This window comes from Pantherophis guttatus, chromosome 2 (genome assembly GCF_059756535.1).
Source record: "Pantherophis guttatus breed Tessera chromosome 2, ASM5975653v1, whole genome shotgun sequence".
NCBI lineage: Eukaryota > Metazoa > Chordata > Lepidosauria > Squamata > Colubridae > Pantherophis > Pantherophis guttatus.
The window spans coordinates 137,834,446-137,853,965 of record NC_142064.1 but is presented as its reverse complement, the minus strand read 5'-3'; the positions used below and the strand labels follow the sequence as shown (position 1 = coordinate 137,853,965).

General features: G+C 43.1%; 1 protein-coding gene across 18 annotated transcripts in view; it reads left to right on the top strand.

The window, feature by feature from the left end:
* The window catches only part of SMARCC2 (SWI/SNF related BAF chromatin remodeling complex subunit C2), a 34,689-nt gene extending 16,119 nt beyond the window's left edge, over positions 1-18,570 (top strand). The window contains exons 14-29 of one of the 18 annotated variants that reach the window (XM_034412342.3): positions 1,950-2,080; positions 2,165-2,236; positions 2,695-2,808; positions 3,689-3,842; positions 4,236-4,328; positions 4,812-4,931; positions 5,013-5,075; positions 7,490-7,748; positions 8,977-9,300; positions 9,770-9,834; positions 10,239-10,368; positions 10,761-10,927; positions 12,336-12,470; positions 15,129-15,513; positions 16,601-16,684; positions 18,052-18,570. In XM_034412342.3, the coding sequence (XP_034268233.1) occupies positions 1,950-2,080; positions 2,165-2,236; positions 2,695-2,808; positions 3,689-3,842; positions 4,236-4,328; positions 4,812-4,931; positions 5,013-5,075; positions 7,490-7,748; positions 8,977-9,300; positions 9,770-9,834; positions 10,239-10,368; positions 10,761-10,927; positions 12,336-12,470; positions 15,129-15,513; positions 16,601-16,684; positions 18,052-18,128 (2,373 nt within the window). In that variant the 3' untranslated portion in view covers positions 18,129-18,570. Of the gene's footprint in view, positions 1-1,949; positions 2,081-2,164; positions 2,237-2,694; positions 2,809-3,688; positions 3,843-4,235; positions 4,329-4,811; positions 4,932-5,012; positions 5,076-7,489; positions 7,749-8,976; positions 9,301-9,769; positions 9,835-10,238; positions 10,369-10,760; positions 10,928-12,335; positions 12,471-15,128; positions 15,514-16,600; positions 16,970-18,051 lie in introns of all 18 variants that reach the window. The other 17 variants (XM_087886902.1, XM_087886903.1, XM_034412340.2 and 14 more) reach the window with 17 other exon arrangements.
* The last annotated feature ends 950 nt before the right edge of the window (positions 18,571-19,520 follow it).

The following is a 19,520-nucleotide window of genomic DNA, read 5'->3' as shown; positions in this document are numbered from 1 at the left end:
TTTATCTTTACCCTTTTGGCCACCCTGCACAGCAGCACTCCTTAGCAGCAGCAGCAGCAGCTGTGGTTGAAACGGAGTCCTGGGACCTTCAGCAGTCTCAGCTGGCTATTGTTCTGACCCAGCCTTAGCAGAACCAAGAAACAGAGTCCTTGTCCCAAAAAAACCCTCTTTATTTAACTACTATGAATTCATGGCATTCACACACAGAAAAATCCAGACAATAATCCTCCCAAGGATTAATTGCAGTAACAGATCTTACCAGTCCTTGGATAATTGCCAGCCCAAGAACTTCCAGGCGCAAAGCTGTAAATTAATTCCTGGCAAGAAGTCTCTGAGACACGAACCACGATAAGCAAAGAAATACGAACTGTTGTCTTCTGCAACCGCCACTCCCCCTTTGCTTCTCTTTATTCCCCAGCCAGGGAGGGGCCATTCAGTGTCCACGTGTGCCTTTCTTCTCGAGTCGGCTCCTGTTCCTCAGTTGTTCTCTCCTGACAGGTCTGCGCATACACGCATCTGGAACAGGCCCCTGCTATTCTTCTTCCCCGCTTATCTCCGACGGCAGCTGGGAAATGTCGGATGGCCCTGGCTCTATCTCTGCTTCCGGATGCAGAGCATCCATCAGAGCCTTCCCCAGACTCCAGGACTGGCCCAAGTTCCTCCCCACCTCCTCATCGTTCGAGTCTGGGCCACAACAGCTATCACCATCCCCAGGCCTCTACTTCAGCCCTAGTGCTGCCACTGCCAAGGAGTATCACCTCAACTTTGTCCCTGGACAGCCACCTTAGCACCATAGTGCAAAGTTCCAACCACCCTGCCGTGCCTAGCTGACATTAACCATCTTTCCTCTCACTGCTGAGAGGGCTCACTGCTGGTGCAGCCAGGCAACTGCTGGCTGCACCAGGCCTGCTTCCCCAGGCTACCTGTGCCACTCTCCAAGTAACACTCACTGTTCTCTAGTCTAAACAGCGCATGCTGTTCTCATGATATTTCAGAATATTTCTGAGGCCTTCCAAAGCATCGCAAGAACAGCACGTGCGATCTGGAGGAGAGTGGGTGCGGCTTTCTCATTAGGCTTCAAAAGGCCTCAGAAACTTTTCAGAGGACTTTCCAAAGCATCCTGAGAATGGTGCACGCTATTTGGAGAATGGTGCAAAGTGGCATCAGGAAGCAAGCCTGGCACAGCCAGCAGCGAGACAGAGACAGTGGAGGTCCGCTAGGCATGGCTGGGGTGGCTGGGACTTTGCACTGGGGTTCCTGGCGGAGATGGAGGGCAATAGGGTGAGAGGAGTTGAAGCACTCCTGCGCTTTTAAGTGTGGGCAGGCTGCCAAGTGCCTGGATTTTGATCACCTGACTGCAGGACCATTGCAACAGCTATAACTTTGAGAACCGGGTGTAAATACCATTTATTCAGTGCTGCTGTAATTTTGAAGGGTCGCTGAACAAATGATCATTAAATAAGGACTTTCTGTAATCAGTAAAAGAAGATTCAGCTTTTGCTAGGTCTACTTCTACTCTTCCACCACCACCACCACCACCCCCAGCCCCATATGCTTCTCTCCTTTCTGCTTTTCTTAGTTTGATCCCAGTAGAGGTGACTCCAATTCAGTTATACCCATGCCTTCTCATATTGACAATCATTTCCTTGGAGACCTGTAACACCACCCATAGTAACCTTTGTGTCCTCTTTCTCTCATATGGCAAATCTCCCTGGATTTCTATCTCATCGCTTAGCAAATTTTTTTTTCTGTATGCCAACCTCCCATCATTTCTTGAACTCTGTCTGTAATGTGTTGGAATTAAGACTTACACTGAGAGTTTCGGGTTTGGATTGTTGTGCGGATGAGTTGTTCCAAGATCCCAGCTCCTCTTGATAAAAATTGAAGATTACAGTCGTAAGAACGTCACAAGCATGCCCATCGCCTACTGAAGAGAATTCTGGTTTCAGGATGAAGAGGAGAATAATGCTGGGAACAAAGGAGAGCAGACCAAGAACCCTGACCTGCATGAAGACAATGTGACCGAGCAGACCCATCACATTATCATCCCCAGTTATGCCGCCTGGTTTGACTACAACAGGTGCTGGAATGTGAGCTTTTTCTCCCTGAGTTCCTCCAGCCTCCCCACCTGTTCTTCATATTTTTTTTCATGTTTCTTCCACAGTGTCCACGCCATTGAGAGGAGAGCCCTTCCTGAGTTTTTCAACGGCAAGAACAAGTCAAAGACGCCAGAAATGTAAGAATGCTCTTATGTGCTCTGGTATCTCTACCAGGATAGCAAATGTGGCAGCATCCTTCTTCTGCCACGGTGAGAATCCGAGGACATTTTACACCTTCAGTGTTGTAGAAGTCCATACAAATAGAAATAGAATAACAGAGTTGGAAGGGACCTTGGAGGTCTTCTAGTCCAACCCCCTGCCTAGGCAGGAAACCCTACAGCACTTCAGAAAAATGGTTATCCAACATCTTAAAAACTCCCAGTGTTGGAGCATTCGCTACTTCTGGAGGCAAGTTGTTCCACTGATTAATTGTTCTGTCAGGACAATTAACATGACAGGAAAGGTTCTGCACTGGCCTTTAGAGGCGTTTAGTAAGAAGATTAATGGAACTAATCATGTGGGAAGACTTTTACAAAGTAAAATGACTTGAGTTGAAAGTACTTTTTTTCCCCTTTATGTTTGTTTCATGCTCTAGCTACTTGGCTTACCGCAATTTCATGATTGACACATACCGGCTCAATCCTCAGGAATACCTGACTTCCACTGCATGTCGTCGGAACCTGGCTGGTGATGTCTGTGCCATCATGAGGTATGTTAGCTGAGCATACAGAGAAGCCCAGTAACAGTTTGCAGCAGTCCACTTTTATTTTACGATTTGGCACATGCAGCTGGATTTTTGATCTTATGTCTTAATGATCACTTTGCCATAAGATGGGCTAAATATGATTTTCTGATCTACTGAGAAAGAAATTATGGATGGTGCATCTTCTTGAGTTTAACACAATCCTCATTCTTATGTGACCTAATAGTTTTGGCTAAAAACACATACAATAATTCAGAAGATTTTAAAAATTAAAATACAATTGAAACCAGAGACCTGGGACTAAGGGATAAGCAACAAGAAAAAAATCATGGAACTTTGTTTTTATATATTATTACTGCAGCAAGACTACTATATGCTTGAAAGTAGAAAAGTCCACAAGGCATTGTGGGGATTTGGAGGAATGGCTGGAGAAGATGAACTTGCAGAGATGCCTAAATTAATTTCTTTGCTTAGACAGAAAACAATATATTTATGGATGCCTGGAAACCTCTTCTTGCATAAAATGGAAAAAATACACTTACGATTTGTGGTTTTGATATGAAAAAAGCAACAACAGAAAAGAGTGAGCTTTTTTGTAATCATAGAATAAGAGATAATTTTATAATTGTACTTATATTTGCTGTAAAGGAAATTGAAAAATTCTTTTTTTTCTATTTTTCTTTCAGCACTTGTTTCTCTTTTTTCTTTTCTGCCGTTTTTATTCGTGTTAATTTGTTTTAATTTTTTGTTCTTTATAAGACTTTTAATAAAACTTTAAAAAATGTTCTTAGATGATTGATGAACAGAGTTTAATTTTAATCCATAGCTCTTTTGTCACAGATTTGATTAGAGCTAAAGTTTCCTTTTTTGTTTTCCTTGGTTGCAGAGTCCATGCCTTCCTAGAACAGTGGGGACTCATCAATTACCAAGTAGATGCTGAGAGTCGACCAACACCGATGGGACCACCACCTACTTCTCATTTCCATGTTCTGGCTGACACTCCTTCAGGACTGGTGCCACTGCAGCCCAAAACACCCCAGGTAGTATCAGCCACCTGGAGAAGAAATTTAAATACACGTCATTTTTTAAAATTTATCTGCATGTTTAGAATTTCCTTAGCTATAATTAAGAACGACTGGCCCGCAAAGCATGTTAAAAGAAATATATAGACCTCCGCTGAGAATATATCGACATTTAAAACATCTGATAAAAATAAACCAGAAGCTATATTAAATGAGAAAAATCAAAGGGGGAAAAAGTCCTTCAGAAAATAAATGTCTGAAAGTTGCTAAGGAAGTATCCGAAGGAATTTTCATCCTAGAGGAAATCACGTGTTTGTGCATGCTGGACATTTTAATAACTTTGCTTTCCCAGATTAAAATATTAATATAAATGGGAGAGGGCAACAGGACAGAATTTTGCTTACGCTTCAGGGTCGTCAGAGTGATAGCGATACCAAGACTGGACGAAAGGGCAAAGAGATTGAAGATCTTGTCACAGAGACAGTGAAAGGGAAACCGGAGCTGGTAAGAAAATTCCCAGCGGAGGCTGGTGTTTGTGGGAGTCCCGAGAGGAATGACACCTGGATACTTTCCTCAGGAAAACTGTGGAACTCCGTGCAGCCAGAAACCGAGTCAGGTCAATCTGCTGAATTTTTAAGGATGAGCAGGAATGGAATTGTCCCATCTCTTCCTTTGTAGTTTGTTGCCTGTAATTTCCTGATAGGCTGCACCGCTGTATGTTCATTGTTGCAGACCCAGTAATGGGTCACTGAAGACCCAAAAAAGAGAGATGCTGTCACGGATGAAATGCTAGAAATTCCAACTCGTCTGGGTGGGCCTAAGATTGACATATGCTGTGCTATAGCTTGGCCCCACCAAATGAGAGCTAGAGGTGGATGCCTGCTTGTTCTCCTTATAGGTGGTAGTGATCTTTCAAATAGCACTTCAGAGGTCTTGAGAATCGGGCTTTCTTTACATCACATGAAGCTTGTTCATCTCTCTTCAAAGCAAACCACAGCTTCCCAGCAGATGTTAAACTTCCCAGACAAGAGCAAGGAGAAGCCACCGGATATGCAAAACTTTGGACTCCGCACTGACATGTACACAAAGAAGAATGTTCCTTCTAAGGTAAAAGAGGAAAGACTGTGGGTTTTCTCATGTGTTTGTCCAGTGACAGGTCAGTTCTAACGCACAAGTCTCTTCCTACAGAGCAAAGCTGCTGCCAGCGCTACTCGTGAGTGGACAGAACAGGAGACCCTGTTGCTGCTGGAGGTGAGCAAATGGAAGCAATTCAGATTGCCCATAAAAATGTGGTTCTGACAACTGCTCCTAAGTTTTCTCTAATAGCAATAGCCATAGCACTTAGACTTCTACACCGCTTCATAGTGCTTTTACGGCCCTCTCTTAGCGGTTTAGAGTCAGCATATTGCCCCCAACAATCTGGGTCCTCATTTTACCCACCTTGGAAAGATGGAAGGCTGAGTTGAACCTTGAGCCTGGTGAGATTCGAACTGCCAAACTGCTGACAGCCGATGATCAGCAGAAGTAGCCTACAGGCACTTTAACCACTGTGCCAGAAGAAGCATTCCTTCTTCTCTTGATTTTGTTCCCAAATCTTCAGTTGTTTTTATTCTTGGCAGCTAAAGTATATTGGGCATTGACTTCTTATTTTCTTGCGTGGAAATGGGAATTTTAAAATTTGATGAGTAAATTGATAAGTTTTTGTTCTCTCCAGGTGTTACACTTGGGATAATGATATTTTAGGTCTCTCTTTTTTTTTTTTTGGCTTTAATTTATAGGCCGCCTTTCTTCAGAGACTCAGGGCGGCTTACAATGCGTTCATACTTTTGTATATTTATACAAATCATCTTATTGCCCCCACAATCTGGGTCCTCATTTCACCTACCTTTGAAAGGATGGAAGGCTGAGTCAACCTTGAGCCTGGTGAGATTTGAACTTGCAGTAATTGCAAGCAGATGTTAATAACAGTGCTTAGTCCACTGTACTACAGGCTCTTTCCCATTTGTTTGATGGGTTTATTCCATGACTTTCAGAAGATTTTAAAGATATTAAGGAGTCATTACATGTAAAGGAGAAAGCCTCAATTATTCAAAACTAATGTACAAATAAAATGTCTTAGGATCCTTTTATTGTTACACAGAAATTGAGATGATGTGTAGACAGAAGCAAGTGATGGTGAAACTTAAAACTATTCCAACGTATTTAAACCAAGAATGTGGAACTACTTTTTCTTTCAGTTCCATGTTAGGAGCCATACATCATATCCCCAGGAAAATAAATCCTAATAATTAGTGGCTTAAAAATAGTTAATGAAATTGTTTTCCAGTTGTGGATTTAATAACATTCTTACGTTATGTTGCAAGGTAACAATATGATAGCAACTTTGGAAATTTCTGGGAATGGATTCTGCCCTGGAATTTAGTGTGATATACTTCTGATTCAAACCACAGCTGCAAATTGAGGAAGGGGCCTGCTTGGAGAGAATGTTAAACATGGAAAAAGTATAGTGCCACAACTGCTTTTTCCCCAAACCCTGGAAAGTTACTACAGGTAGTCCTTGATTTATGACCACAATTGAGCCCAAAATTTCTGTTAAGTGAAACATTTGTTAAGTGAGTTTTATGACTTTCTTGCCACAGTTGTTAAGTGAATCACTGCAGTTGATGTTAGTAACCTGGTTGTTAAATGAATCTGGCTTCCCCCATTGACTTCACTTGTCAGAAGGTCGCAAAAGGAGATCACATGACCCCAGGACGCTGCAACCGTCATAAATATGAACCACTTGCCAAGCATCTGAATTTTGATCACGTGACCATGGGGATGCTGCAAAGGTTGTAACTGAAAAACAGTCATGTACTTTTTTCAGTGCTGTTGTCACTTTGAACAATCACTAAATGAACTGTTGTAAGTCGAGGACTACCTGTAGTCTTAGTATTAAGTTAGGTGGGCCAATACAAATTGTTTCCTTTATTCTTACAATTACTCACACCAGGATCGGAATCCCTCCTTATTTGAATGACTTTGAAAAATACCCGTTTTATTATATGGTTAGAGAGGCATAGTTGAGGTTGTGTAGTATAAAAACAAGTAGTCCTCAACTTACAATAGTTCATAGTGAATCTGCCACTACTACAGGAATGTTTCCCACTCTAGCCATTTCTGCCAGCTGGCTCTATGACAGCTGTAAAGAGAGAAGCTAACCATTTCTTAACTTTCAGTTAGAGTTCCAGGATGCTAGGTGTAGCATAATGGGATAAGCTAATTAAACACAAGCTGCCGTTTCAGTTTGTATTCAAAGTTCTTTGTCTTAATCACAATCTCAGGAATGGTCCAAGCTCAGGCATCACGTTGAACAGGTTCAGTTTGGAGGGACGGTGGACATTTTCATATTCAGTGACACTTTTTCCCACAAGAGTTTAAACGCGGGAAGGATTTGTGCTTAAATAATTAGCCACCTTGTAATTTGAGATATTGTGTAATTGTGGGCAAGCGGCGTTTTTGTATCTCCAACAAACCCAAAAACGTAGGAATCAAGCGCTCAGATTCCGGAAGGGTCTCTGAATACCTTCTCACCTGCAATCTGTACTCTGGTGTTCCTGCTCACTGTGCCTGTTCTTTGTCTGTTCATATCCAAACTGTCGCCATTTCTGTGAATTGCATTTTAGGCCCTGGAGATGTACAAGGATGACTGGAACAAAGTGTCCGAGCATGTTGGTAGTCGTACTCAGGATGAATGCATTCTACACTTCCTGCGTCTTCCCATTGAAGACCCTTACTTGGAGGATTCCGAAGCCTCTCTTGGACCCCTGGCCTACCAGCCGATCCCCTTCAGCCAGTCAGGCAACCCTGTTATGAGCACAGTGGCCTTCTTGGCTTCGGTTGTGGATCCCCGCGTGGCATCTGCAGCAGCCAAGTCAGCCTTAGGTAATGAATGAGGGCATCCAAAAGCAGCCTGTGCTTGGAGAAGGAAAGGACATTAAACTCGGGATGGGACGGGATTGTGGGGTTGTAGGGCACTTATAAAAACACCCTAAAGGATAAAACGCCATATCGTTATCCAACAGAACTCTGTGAAATTCTGTCCAGCCTTTATTTTCTAATACTTGACAATACAAGGGGACTTGAAGGATTTTTTTTTTAAAATTTATTAGGTGCCATCAAGTAATTGTCAACTCTTAAATAATTTTTGTTCATAAAGATTAGAACTAGAACCTTGGAGTTTTAAGAAGGAACACTGAGGTTTTTAGGATATTGTGTTCTGAGTCAGCTTCCTGGAAACTATTAACAAGAAAAGGGTGAACAGGTGTTAATATACTGTTAAGTGTCAGATTATGGTATTTAGATATTGGGAGTTTCTAAATCACACTCATTGATTTGGTTTAGTTTTAGTGTAGAAGAGTTGAGTTGAGTTGAGTTGAGTTGCATTGATCTAAATCAAACCCAGTCTAAATCATGATCACTTACCTTGTTTTATTTCATAATATTCCTTTCCCTGCATTCCAGTAATACATTTTTCAAGCCTCTTGTTTGATAAAAAGCCTTCCTCTGAACCCAAGATACTACACGCCATCATTTTTTACGTTTTGTTTTCTTTTGTTTTCTTTTGATTTCTTATTTTAATTATTTTACCTTATTTTATCTTATTTTATTAAGTAATTTTACCTGTTGTGACTCAAATCCAGTACAACCATATTCTTCAGAAGTTTCTTTTTTTTAATTTCTTGGCTTTTTGCAGCATATTGAAATATTGTTCATAAATATTACATACTAATATTTCCAGTGTACATGTTTTATAGGTGCGTGCTCAAAGCCAAATATATGACAGAGCACAGCATGTGTGCTCTAGTCCTGAATGTGTAAAAGTCCTGAGATCTAGAAGGTGTGCCCATTGGCACCCAGGGCCTGGTGTGCCACGTACTTTAAAAATATGCAATTTACTGCTACATCTAAATTCCTGGGTCTCCAATGATTTCTGCTTATTTCAAAGTTCCTTGTAATCTACAATTGCTTCCTTGGCTATTTCCTACTAAATGGGAGTGGCTCAACAAAATCCCCTACTTATTTTACACTTCCATGCTCCCTTTCCCCCTCCTACACTCGTTTGCAATTCTCTATTTTGCCATTGGGATGAACTCAAGGCTGCCTTTTGCAGAGGAATTCTCCAAGATGAAGGAAGAGGTGCCTACAGCCCTGGTAGAAGCTCATGTTCGCAAAGTGGAGGAAGCTGCTAAGATGACAGGCAAGGCAGACCCGGCATTTGGTCTGGAGAGCAGCGGAATTGCGGGGACCACGTCCGATGAGCTGGACAGAATAGGTGAGGGGGGCGAGCGGGGCGCCTTCCGCGCTTCAACCCGTGAAGCGCCCTCGTTGGACCTCGCCCAGTATGCGGTGGGGACTAAGAAGGGGGCCGAGACGCAAGAGAACAGAGCTGGCCTGGCTTCCGGCCTGGAGCTCACACTCAATCGCCTGGCACAGGGTAAGGGATTCCCCTCGTCATTTCATCTAATCTAACCCTCACCCTGTCAAACTGGGCATACCAAGGGCAGAATATGGAGGGAGAAGGCTTTTGTAGGCAATTCAAGTGTGAAAGTATAGATTCTGAGGCATTCCTTCATGGCAGGCATTGGTTTTTGACAGAGGGGAGGGCAGGCAGAGGCCAGCATTGAAATGTTTTCCTCTTTAAGAAGCCTAACTGTAGTCCTATCTTGGCCTTAAGGGCAAGCAGTTATGAAAAGAGCTAAGTCAGGCCATATTCTAAGGAGCCTCTTAGTTTTATGGGGGAAAGTTAAAATTACGTCTACCTTTCTCACAGCTTCTAGAATTTACCTTCCCTGATCCCTTTATCATTGCAATTTGAATTTTTGTAGGGTGTGGGTGAGAGGCATACATAGAGATCCTAACGGTGGTTTCTTTTCTGTTGTCCCATTTTTCCATCTTTCGTTCAGAAGAAAACTGCCCAGATGAAAACCGGTCAGAACCTCAACCATCTGAAGAGAAGAAGGAGCTGAAGGTACAAGTCAGCATGACAAAAACCGTAAAGAATTATAGGGCCAATTCAAACCCTGAAGCAAGTTTTATGAGGCATTAAAATAAATCAAAAAAGAGGAAAACTAAAAGAATCCTCTGGGGAGGGCCATTTGTGGATCAGATTATTGTGTCATTTGGGGAAACCAATTTTTATTTTATTTATAAAATATTCATTTGATTGACCTTTCAATGCGAAATTCCCTGGTTGTGCTGTCCAAGCTACCAGAGTAATTATTACAGATTTTCTTCTCTGTTTTACAGACATTTCTAATTGCAGTGTATGAGGCGAATAACCCCCTTACTGTGGCAGTAGGCCTATCTGGCAAGGAGTAAGAATTTTTTAGTGGGAGTGACAGTTTTCTGAATTGAGCCTTTCTGTTAATGCAGGAACAAAGGGAAGGAGTTCTCGAGGAAGAAGCTAAGGAGAAACTTGGAGAGGTGCCTAGGAAGGAGGATGATAAAAGCAAGGAGGCTGACGGTGAAAAAGAAATGGACAAGGGTGATGGGGACACTTTGGGTAAGTGTCACTTTCCAGGAAATGAAAAGGCTCTAGCTTAAAAGGAGCCCAAGTTGAGTCGGAAGGAAGTGGCCCTGAGTAATGAAGTCTCATCCAGAAATAATTTCAGTGCAATAGAGCAGATCATAAAAACCTAAATCTGGAACGCATAAGAGCTCTGTCAATAAAACTCAAGATGCTGTAAACGGTGGCATTGATGATTGTGGAGCAGAGAATGGGCTAGTAGGGCAATGTTTTGCTTCTAGCAGCTTATTAATTTACAAGCATCTGCCACCTTCCTCTCTTTGCTGCCATGTCACCATGTCCAAATAGGCAATGCTGAGCTCTGAGCCTTGGAAGATCATCTCCCTTGCCTGTTAGATCATTGTCCTTTCCCATTCTTTCCTGCACAGCTGATGGAGAAAAGGAAAAAGAGCCCAAGGATGGCCAGGAAGAGGGACCCAAGGACCTTGCAGAAGCCGAGGGGGAGCGGAAGACCAAGGTGGAGAGGGACATTGGTGAAGGTAACCTCTCCACTGCAGCAGCTGCTGCTTTGGCTGCTGCAGCAGTAAAAGCGAAGGTGAGTTGCTGGGGAAGGGCTGGGTTCTGCTCTCTGTGTAGGCCAGGCCACTGCAGCTTATAGCAATTGGAGTCCTAAACCTATTTAAAAAAAAAAAAAACTACTGCCCCTCACAGCCTTAGATTTTCACTGGCTATATCAAAATAACAGACTTGAAATACTCAGTATCCTTGTTGTGGCCCGCCAGCGGCCTGCACGGATCGTGGCTGATCCCGATGACAAGGAGGCTGGTGTGGGGTTGTGCCAGCAGCTGGCGCTCGCATCGGACAGCGAGGAGGCTGAAGAGGATGTGGTGCCAGAGGCAGAGACTCAGCCAGGGCCTTCAGAACCTCCAGAGGCTCCTTCAAGTGGAGAGAGCGAAGTGGAGGAGCCTCTCCTCAATGCTCGAGCACACAGGGCTGCCAAAAGGCAGGAGTGGCTACTCGGGAGGAGGAGGTCTCCTTGAGAGTAAGGCTTGAGGATAATTGGCCACTCCCTTAGCCTATTTAAGTCGCATGCAGTTAGTAATTTCTTGCTAGGAACAACTTGTAATTATCATCAGAGCATTTTTGGAAAAGTCTTATCATATCTTGTTTTCTGGGCTGGTTTCCAACCTTTGCTGGACTTTGGTTTATTCTTGCTACTTAATAAATTTGATAAGGACCGTTGGTGTGTGTCAATATCCTCGGGAATCCAGAGCTGGGGCAGAACAATCCTACTCCATAATGTTGTTAGCATGTTGGACTCCAGGATGAATGGGGTAGCATACAGGTCTGTGTAAATAAATACCGTATTTATTGGAGTATAAGACACACCTTTCCCCCCCCCTAAAAGGGGGTGAAAATTTAGGTGCGTCTTATACACCGAATGTAGCCCTGCCCACCCACTGGCCCCCATCCTTTGGCTTCTGCCTCGCAGCAGTTACCTCCTTGTAGCAAGCAGCAAAAAGAAACAGCTCCTTTCAGCTTCAGCACATCCTAATTAGTACAAGTTGATTGGATCGGCCTCCCGACTCTCAACTGTTTTGCACTCAGCTGTTTCTCACAGGCCTCTGCTGCTTGCTGCAAGGAGGTAAATTGCTGGAGAAGATTTTTTTTTTCCTTGTGCTAATCAAGCTATGCTGAAAACGAAAATGAAAGTAAAACAGGCTGTTTGCTGTTTGCTGCAAGGAGGCAAAATTGCTCAGAGGCAGAGGGAGATTTCTTTTTCTTCTTTTCCTCACCAAAAAAGGTAGGTGCGTCTTATACTCCGAAAAATACGGTAGTATTTCCAATAATTGCTGGCTGATAAATAAAACAGTGGCTGGATATTCTGTGAATCTTAACGCATGTACTAGACTTTCCTCTCTGGCTTTTTGAGGCTGGGGTGGAGGAAGTTCTGTGGCATATGGCACTGTCAGAGCTCAAAGATGCCCTCTTTGTTTTGGCAGCATTTGGCAGCAGTAGAGGAACGTAAAATCAAGTCGCTCGTTGCCTTGCTGGTGGAGACCCAGATGAAGAAGCTTGAGATCAAATTGAGGCACTTTGAAGAGCTGGAGACCATCATGGACCGGGAACGTGAGGCAGTGAGTACCGCTGCATCCTCTTAACATTTGTTTTGCTTCCTCTGATCATTGCTTCTGTGCATCTATGTGCATGGATAAAAGATTACTACTGTTACTACTACTTACAGTACTACTACTATATTAATACTACTATATTACTGCTGTTGCTGTTAATTTCCTACTTGAAGCTGGAATAACTAGTAGTGTAGTGTAGTGACCATTTGTTTTTGCAATCTGACTGGCTGACAGTTTCGGTTCTTATCTGGAGTGATCCATTTTATGAATCTTGAAAATAGCCAGCTGGATATGTTGCAAATGTGGAAAGGACTGGCTAGAGGGCTAGCATTGAAAGGAGAGGACATGATGAAAAGAAGCCCCTTGAGCTCTTCTGTGGGACGGATAGGTTTTGTTTATTTATATTTCATATTTAGGAACTGCCCATCTCCCTCTTAGAGCAACCGGTCGGCGTGCAAATGGTTCACTTATCCTAAACTATTTAGAGGGGCACTAAAACTCAAAACCCTAAACTTGAATTGCACCCAAAAAAATTATGCATCTCTGAAATGTTATATACTCTCTTAAACCCTCTTAAAGCTCAACCAGCTGTCTTTTCAACCCAATAAAGCTTCCAAAAGTTCTTCAAGCATAATCCCATATAGATGGCATTAGTAATTCCTTTGGCAAGTGTGCATGGTCCAGAAATAGTATCAGCTGTTAAATCAGCCTAAACCAGAGGAATATGCCCTGTCTACATTACTCAATTGTTCTACACATCATAATGCTGGATGAAAGAACACCCCAAATTACGGATTTGCTGCTTCAGAGGGAGTCTAGATCCAGGGATTGGAGGTGGGATTCAATGTGGAATTGGATGCATGTTTGAGTCCAGATATGCTTTATCCCCCTTAAACCAGGAAAATGTCCATTTTTCTAGGTTTGATTTCAGTTTCTAAACCTTCACTTCATCCTCACTGAGGGTGAGCTCTCTGGCTAGGTCTGGCAAAGTGTCTGCATTATCGCTGACAATTAAACTCTTCGGTGATCTCTCCCAGTGGTTTCATTTAGTCATTAAATAATATGAAGGACAAAGTAGATCACAGAGGAATTTTATAGTACAAGCTTCCTCCAGTATCACTATCTGGGTGCTGTTTTTTTCAGGTTTCCTGTGGTGTATTTTATCAGCTCTGCATCTCCATGTATCTCAGACGGGATAGCATGGTATTAAAATCTGTTAAGAAGTTCAGCAACACCAATGGGATATATTTAGGCCCTCATCAGGAATGATTAACGCTACTCAGTGCTGCACTGAATCTGAAATCTGATTTTTTGAATCCATTTATAAATTGTTGGAGTGACTATGATATCATCATTTGATCACTTTAAACAAACAAACAAAAAAAAATGATATGATTCTATTTGACAATTAACTGTAGCAGTTTCAGTCTTCAGTGACTGTTGTATAAGATCCAAAATCCACACGGTGGAGAAAGCAGAAGAAGAAGGGGGAATCACAATAATATGGCAATGTCCTCTTCTTTGGTGATAAGTACCGTCTTCTGTGATAAGTAACATAAGACACACTTTTTTGTCTCCCAACAGTGGGTGGAAATGTCTGTGCGTCTTATGGAGCGAATATTGCCAAAGCCCCGCCCACCCTCTGGTGCCCACCCTTTGGCTGTTTTTGGCCTCCGCGCGCCCTGTTTTCGGCTTACTCATACCCTGTTTTTGGCCTACGCGAAGGAGGCCGAAAATGGGGTGCGTGGAGGCCAAAAACGGGAGTGCGTCATATGGTCAGGTGCATCTTATGGAGCAAAAAATACGGTAGCTCTCCTTCCCCACGGCATTTCCATCATCATCATCATCTTTTAACAACCCCATAATCCCTTGCGGGGTGGAGTCTGGGCATTGAATGTTTTAATGGCCGGATGCCCTTCCTGTCACCAATGTGCAGTTTTGTTCAGCAGATATAGTCTCAGTGTGTCCAGGGAGAGAAATATCTGCCTCTGCCTAGGATTGAACTCACAGCCTCCTGATTGTGAGGCGAGAGCTCCACCACTAGGCCACCGCACCACTCCTATTCCCCATGGCATATCCATCTGCCATTTGAATGCAGGTAATCGTTTCTGCTTCCCAAGCTGAGGACATACTTTGTCCTACACAAACAAGAGACAAAAAAACAGTGATTATCTGTTACCCAAGCCAGAATCCAATTCCCTTTTTCAGAACTGCAGTCCTTTTGCCTGCACACTGTAGGCAGTGCGATTACGCAGGCCTTTGAGCTTGGAGTCCTTCAGATGATCCTGTGCTTTATGCAAGAACACGCCCAACCAAGTCATATATTCACATGTCCATACACACATAGACATGTATATATATGTATATGTATGTATGTATATATATATGTATATGTATGTATGTATGTATATATATATATATGTGTGTGTGTGTGTGTGTGTGTATGTGTGTATAGATATATGTGTATATATACACACACACACACACACACACATACAAACATACGTACATCATTGTGGCCTTCACTATTCCATCAAGTGAGACAGTTTGAGGCCTGACCAGGGAATTTTGCATTTATTTAAGGTTAGTTAATGGGATAAGAATATGGTGTCAGATAGTGACCGGAGAAAACAGATGCATGAATCTTTGCTGGTTTCCTTCTAGCTGGAGTACCAGAGGCAGCAGCTTCTGGCTGATCGTCAGGCCTTCCATATGGAGCAGTTGAAGTATGCCGAAATGCGTGCTCGCCAGCAGCATTTTCAGCAAATGCACCAGCAGCAGCAGCAGCAACAGCAGCCACCGCCACCGCCGGCACTATCTGTGGGATCACAGCCCCTTCCTTCTTCAGGAGCTCCTCTGGCGCCTGCCGCTCACTCCATGCCCATCTCCCAAACACCTGTTCCAGCTGCCAGCACAGTAGGACCGCCCAGCAGTATAGCTCAAGCTGAACAGATGGGGCAGTCTGCGTCAGTTCAGCCACAGCAGTCGGCAACTGGCGCTCCTCAGGCTGCTCCAGGTCAGACTGGACAGCCTTCCGCAGCTTCCCATGGTAAGTGAAAGTGCTCCACTCACTGTGGGCAAAGTATGATGGTCCCAAAGGCTCCAGCACAGCGGTTAAACCCCAGTATTGTGTACTTGGCAGTTCCAGATTCATTTCTTCAGTTTCCAGATTGGAAACTAAGACCCATTTGCTTAGCCTTGGAGAAGTTCTCCAGTCCAAATGGATTGTACTGGGATGGACACATTAATTTAATGGAATAGATGGATGAAAGCAGCTGCAAATGTTTATAGGAAAAGAGGACGGCAAATGGAATATAACACTGTAATTTTGGATTAATCGCGAAGGTATATTTATTAGAACAGGTTCCAGAACAGGGATCAACTTGAGAGGTGCCACAAAACAAAATTTTGGTTTTCTGTCTAGGTTTCTACTAACAATACTGACATTAGTAGAGCAGGTGGTTCGATTTCAAATCACAGAAAAGTTTGGGTTAGGAGGGCATCTTGACCACCATGATAGATATTTTGAAATTAATATGAATGATGAAGGGTTAATTCATAGCTGATTGAAATGGCTTTTTGGAGTCACCTTCAAATTGTCTATTTTCAAGATAAAGGCAAATACTATTTTAAACAAAACAAATTTGTTAGATACTAATGTGAAGCAACACTTGACCAGATCAGATTTTCATTTCTTCAGTAATATATTAATTGGGCTCAAGTTGCATATTAAAGAGTATCTTTAAAATGAGAAAGTAACTATTTATATTGCGTGACTCCTTGTAAAACCAGTGAGTTTTCTTTCTTGAGAGAACTTTCTGTGTTTTTCTAAATGACAGTACTCATATTCTGGGGAGAATAATCTGAGTGAAAGTTAGGATGTTTTCCTACCCATCAGATATCCAGTTTCTTGAAGATCATACATTTGGCTCTCAAGCATCTGGTAGGGTTCCCAAATTAGGATGCACTTGGGCTTGATTAGTCTGTGCCTCTAAGATATGTGATTGTATTCTTAGGTCCTCAAAGCAGTGCAATGTTAAAATCCCAGTTGGACGATAATCTGTTATGTCAAATCTTTGCTTGCTTGCATATAGTTAGCAGACTCAATGCATTCTTTCTCTTTGTCTCTTCTGAAGCCCAGCCTCCGTACCCCAGCCAACAACAATCATCCCAGATTCTCCCAGGGGCGGTCCCAGCAAGCGTTCACCCCGCCATGGCTGGTAATATCCCCTCAGCTCTGCCTTTTGGAATGCCTGCCTCCATCCCATTTAGCATGGCTAGTAACGTAACAGACTCCATCGGCATTAACTTCCCTGCTAACACGCCCATCCATCCAGTGCATGGTAACCTTGCGTGCAGCATGGCTAATCCGCCCATCATCAACGTCTCTAGTGCCCTGCATCCTTCTGCCACCCCTCTGCCTCATGGTTCTGCGGCTGCCCAGAGCCCGGCTATTGTGGCAGCCATGCAGGGCAACCTTCTTCCAAATGCTGGTCTTGGATCAGGTGAGAACGGACCCAGAGATGTTGGTGGGATGGGGGAGGGAAAGAGATTACACTCTGCACTTGAGTCATAATGGGATCTTTTGACTGGGGCTTAGTAAATTAGGTGAATCCAGTCGTGTTTTGCAAACAATATTGCGTGACTTGGGATATCCAGTTGTGGTTTATCACCACCCGTTGCAGTTTATTAGGAAGCTGTGATTAAATTGATCGTGGTCATAATTTGTCATCAAACACTCCAAAGTGCTATGACTTGATGGCCTTGGGGTGGCTTCATTGTGGAAGCTTCCCAACTCAGATTCTTATGGCAAAAGGAATGGTTGCACTTCGTAAGTCGATGGTGTATGGGTATTCCTCACCCATTCCTCACCCCCAAATGGAGATAATGTCCACTCTGGGAGAATGTCTGGTATAAAGGGATCCTTACTGCATAAATGTGTACTAGAACTAATTTAGGTTTGACCTGAAAAAAACGAATAAAAGAGCTCCCATCTTCACATCCCTACCTTGGATCTGAAAAAAAGGCTGAGCAAGCTTTTTGTATCTGAGGGTCCACAAAGGGTAGAGTTGGGTAGATCAGCTGACTAGGTAGAACTAAAATTTTGGGCTAGGTTTGTTTTTTTTGTTTTTTAAGGAGGTGGGGTACTTGGTTAAGGAATAGAAAAAGCAGTGAGTCTCCTGAAGTACCTAAAATGGGAAAAATTAACCCAAACATATTGATTTGAAAAGGGGGGGGGTTGTGGGGGGGGGGATAGTCAGGCCTTAAGCATCCATCAACCTAATTCTCTCCAATCTCACCAGGTACAGATAATCGTTAGGCTACTGGGACGGCTGCATGCTACCTGTAGACTGCCCAGCCCTGCGAATTAAATTAGAGCACCTTAAAAGCAGCTGCTCGGCAGTACAAAGAATAAGGTGGTTGGTTGTTATTGCTGTTGAGTCTTTCCGGTAAAGCAAAGCCTATGTTTGCTGCACAAAAACCAATTATGACAGCAAGGGCCGAGTTGTATTTATGTTACTATTTCTGCTCAGTGTCTTTGTAAAAGCCTTCTGTAATTTATCCTATCTTTCTCCCCTTGCCCCAGATCAAGGACCTTCACTGCCACCGGATTCTATCACTCCCAGCCCCAGCACAGCTACGCCAGTCCCACCTTCACAGTGAGAAGCTATGAGCTATTCTTCTGGATGCCTCTTGGATGGGCCCCCTCACCTTTCCAGAAGGACAGGAAACCCCAAATCGTGTTAAACATGGATTCTGTTTGGGTGGGTTTTTAAATGGTTCAGAACAACGATCCAAGGAGGAAGAGAATTCAGCTCCACTGATTTCCATTCCCCTGTGTGTCTCAGCTCCGTCTCCCGTTTCCATTTTTTATTTTTATTTTTTGTATCTAGTCATACCAAGACTTTTTATTTAAGGAGTTTCTAATTGGTGGGGGAGGGGGGCAAGAATCTATCTCCAGAACAGACAGCCACTACTATTTATAGAAGGCTTTGATTTTAAACCTGTTGAAAGGGGAGTGTAACTCCTTGTATGTGTCTCTCGCTCTTTTTTTAAAAAAAAAATAAAAATAAAGAAAAATATAATAAATACCTTCCATCTCTTAGCAGGAAATCTGCAATCTCTTTTGGGTTGGGACAGTGGTGAAATCAAAAATTTTTTACTACCGCTTCTGTGGGCATGGCTTGGTGGGCGTGGTGTTGCTTGGTGGGCATGGCAGGGGAAGGATACTGCAAAATCTCCATTTCCGGGGCCAGCCAGAGGTGGTATTTGTCGGTTCTCCGAACTGCTCAAAATTTCCGCTACCAGTTCTCCAGAACCTGTCAGAACCTGCTGGATTTCACCCCTGGGTTGGCCTTGCCATGTGCTAACTTTTCAGTAGGGCTTTCCGAAGCATTTTTTTTTTCTTTTGGTTCCTAAAGCAAAATGAGTACTGGTTTGTTATCTGTAATTGTTAATTGTATGAATGGATTGACAAATCAGAGTTTCTCTAAGATGGGTGGGAGACGATGGCTCTTTTATGACTTGTGGACTTCGACTTCCAGAATTCCTGGCTCAGAAATTCTGGGATTTGAAGTCCACAAAACACAAAGGGACCATCGTCACCTCCCACCTCTGGTCTAAAAGCATCCACTGTAGCTTTTCAGTGATGAACTGCTAACTGTAGTTTTCCTTCGTCCTCCTTTCTTTAGTCATTAGTGATTGGAAGAAAGCAACTTGAGTTCGCATGCCATATTAAGATAGTTTGCTTACAGCTTAGTGCGGCCTATGAACTCAACCATTGTAGCTTGAAAAAAATGAATTGCAGTTTAGCACTCCAGCAAAACCCGGCCAACTTGGAGACATAAGTTTAGCACAGCCTTTTCTAGGGTTCTTCATAGCTTGCCTTTGAAGCAGAGGCCATGTGACATGCCCCAGGGATTAGGAATCATTGGCTTCTGTTCAGTCTCTTAGGTGAAGAAAGCTACTCAGGATGTATAAATACAGATAGTCCTCATTAAATCATTGCCTCAGTTAGCCACTGTTCACAAACAAAATGGTAATAAACAGTAAAGT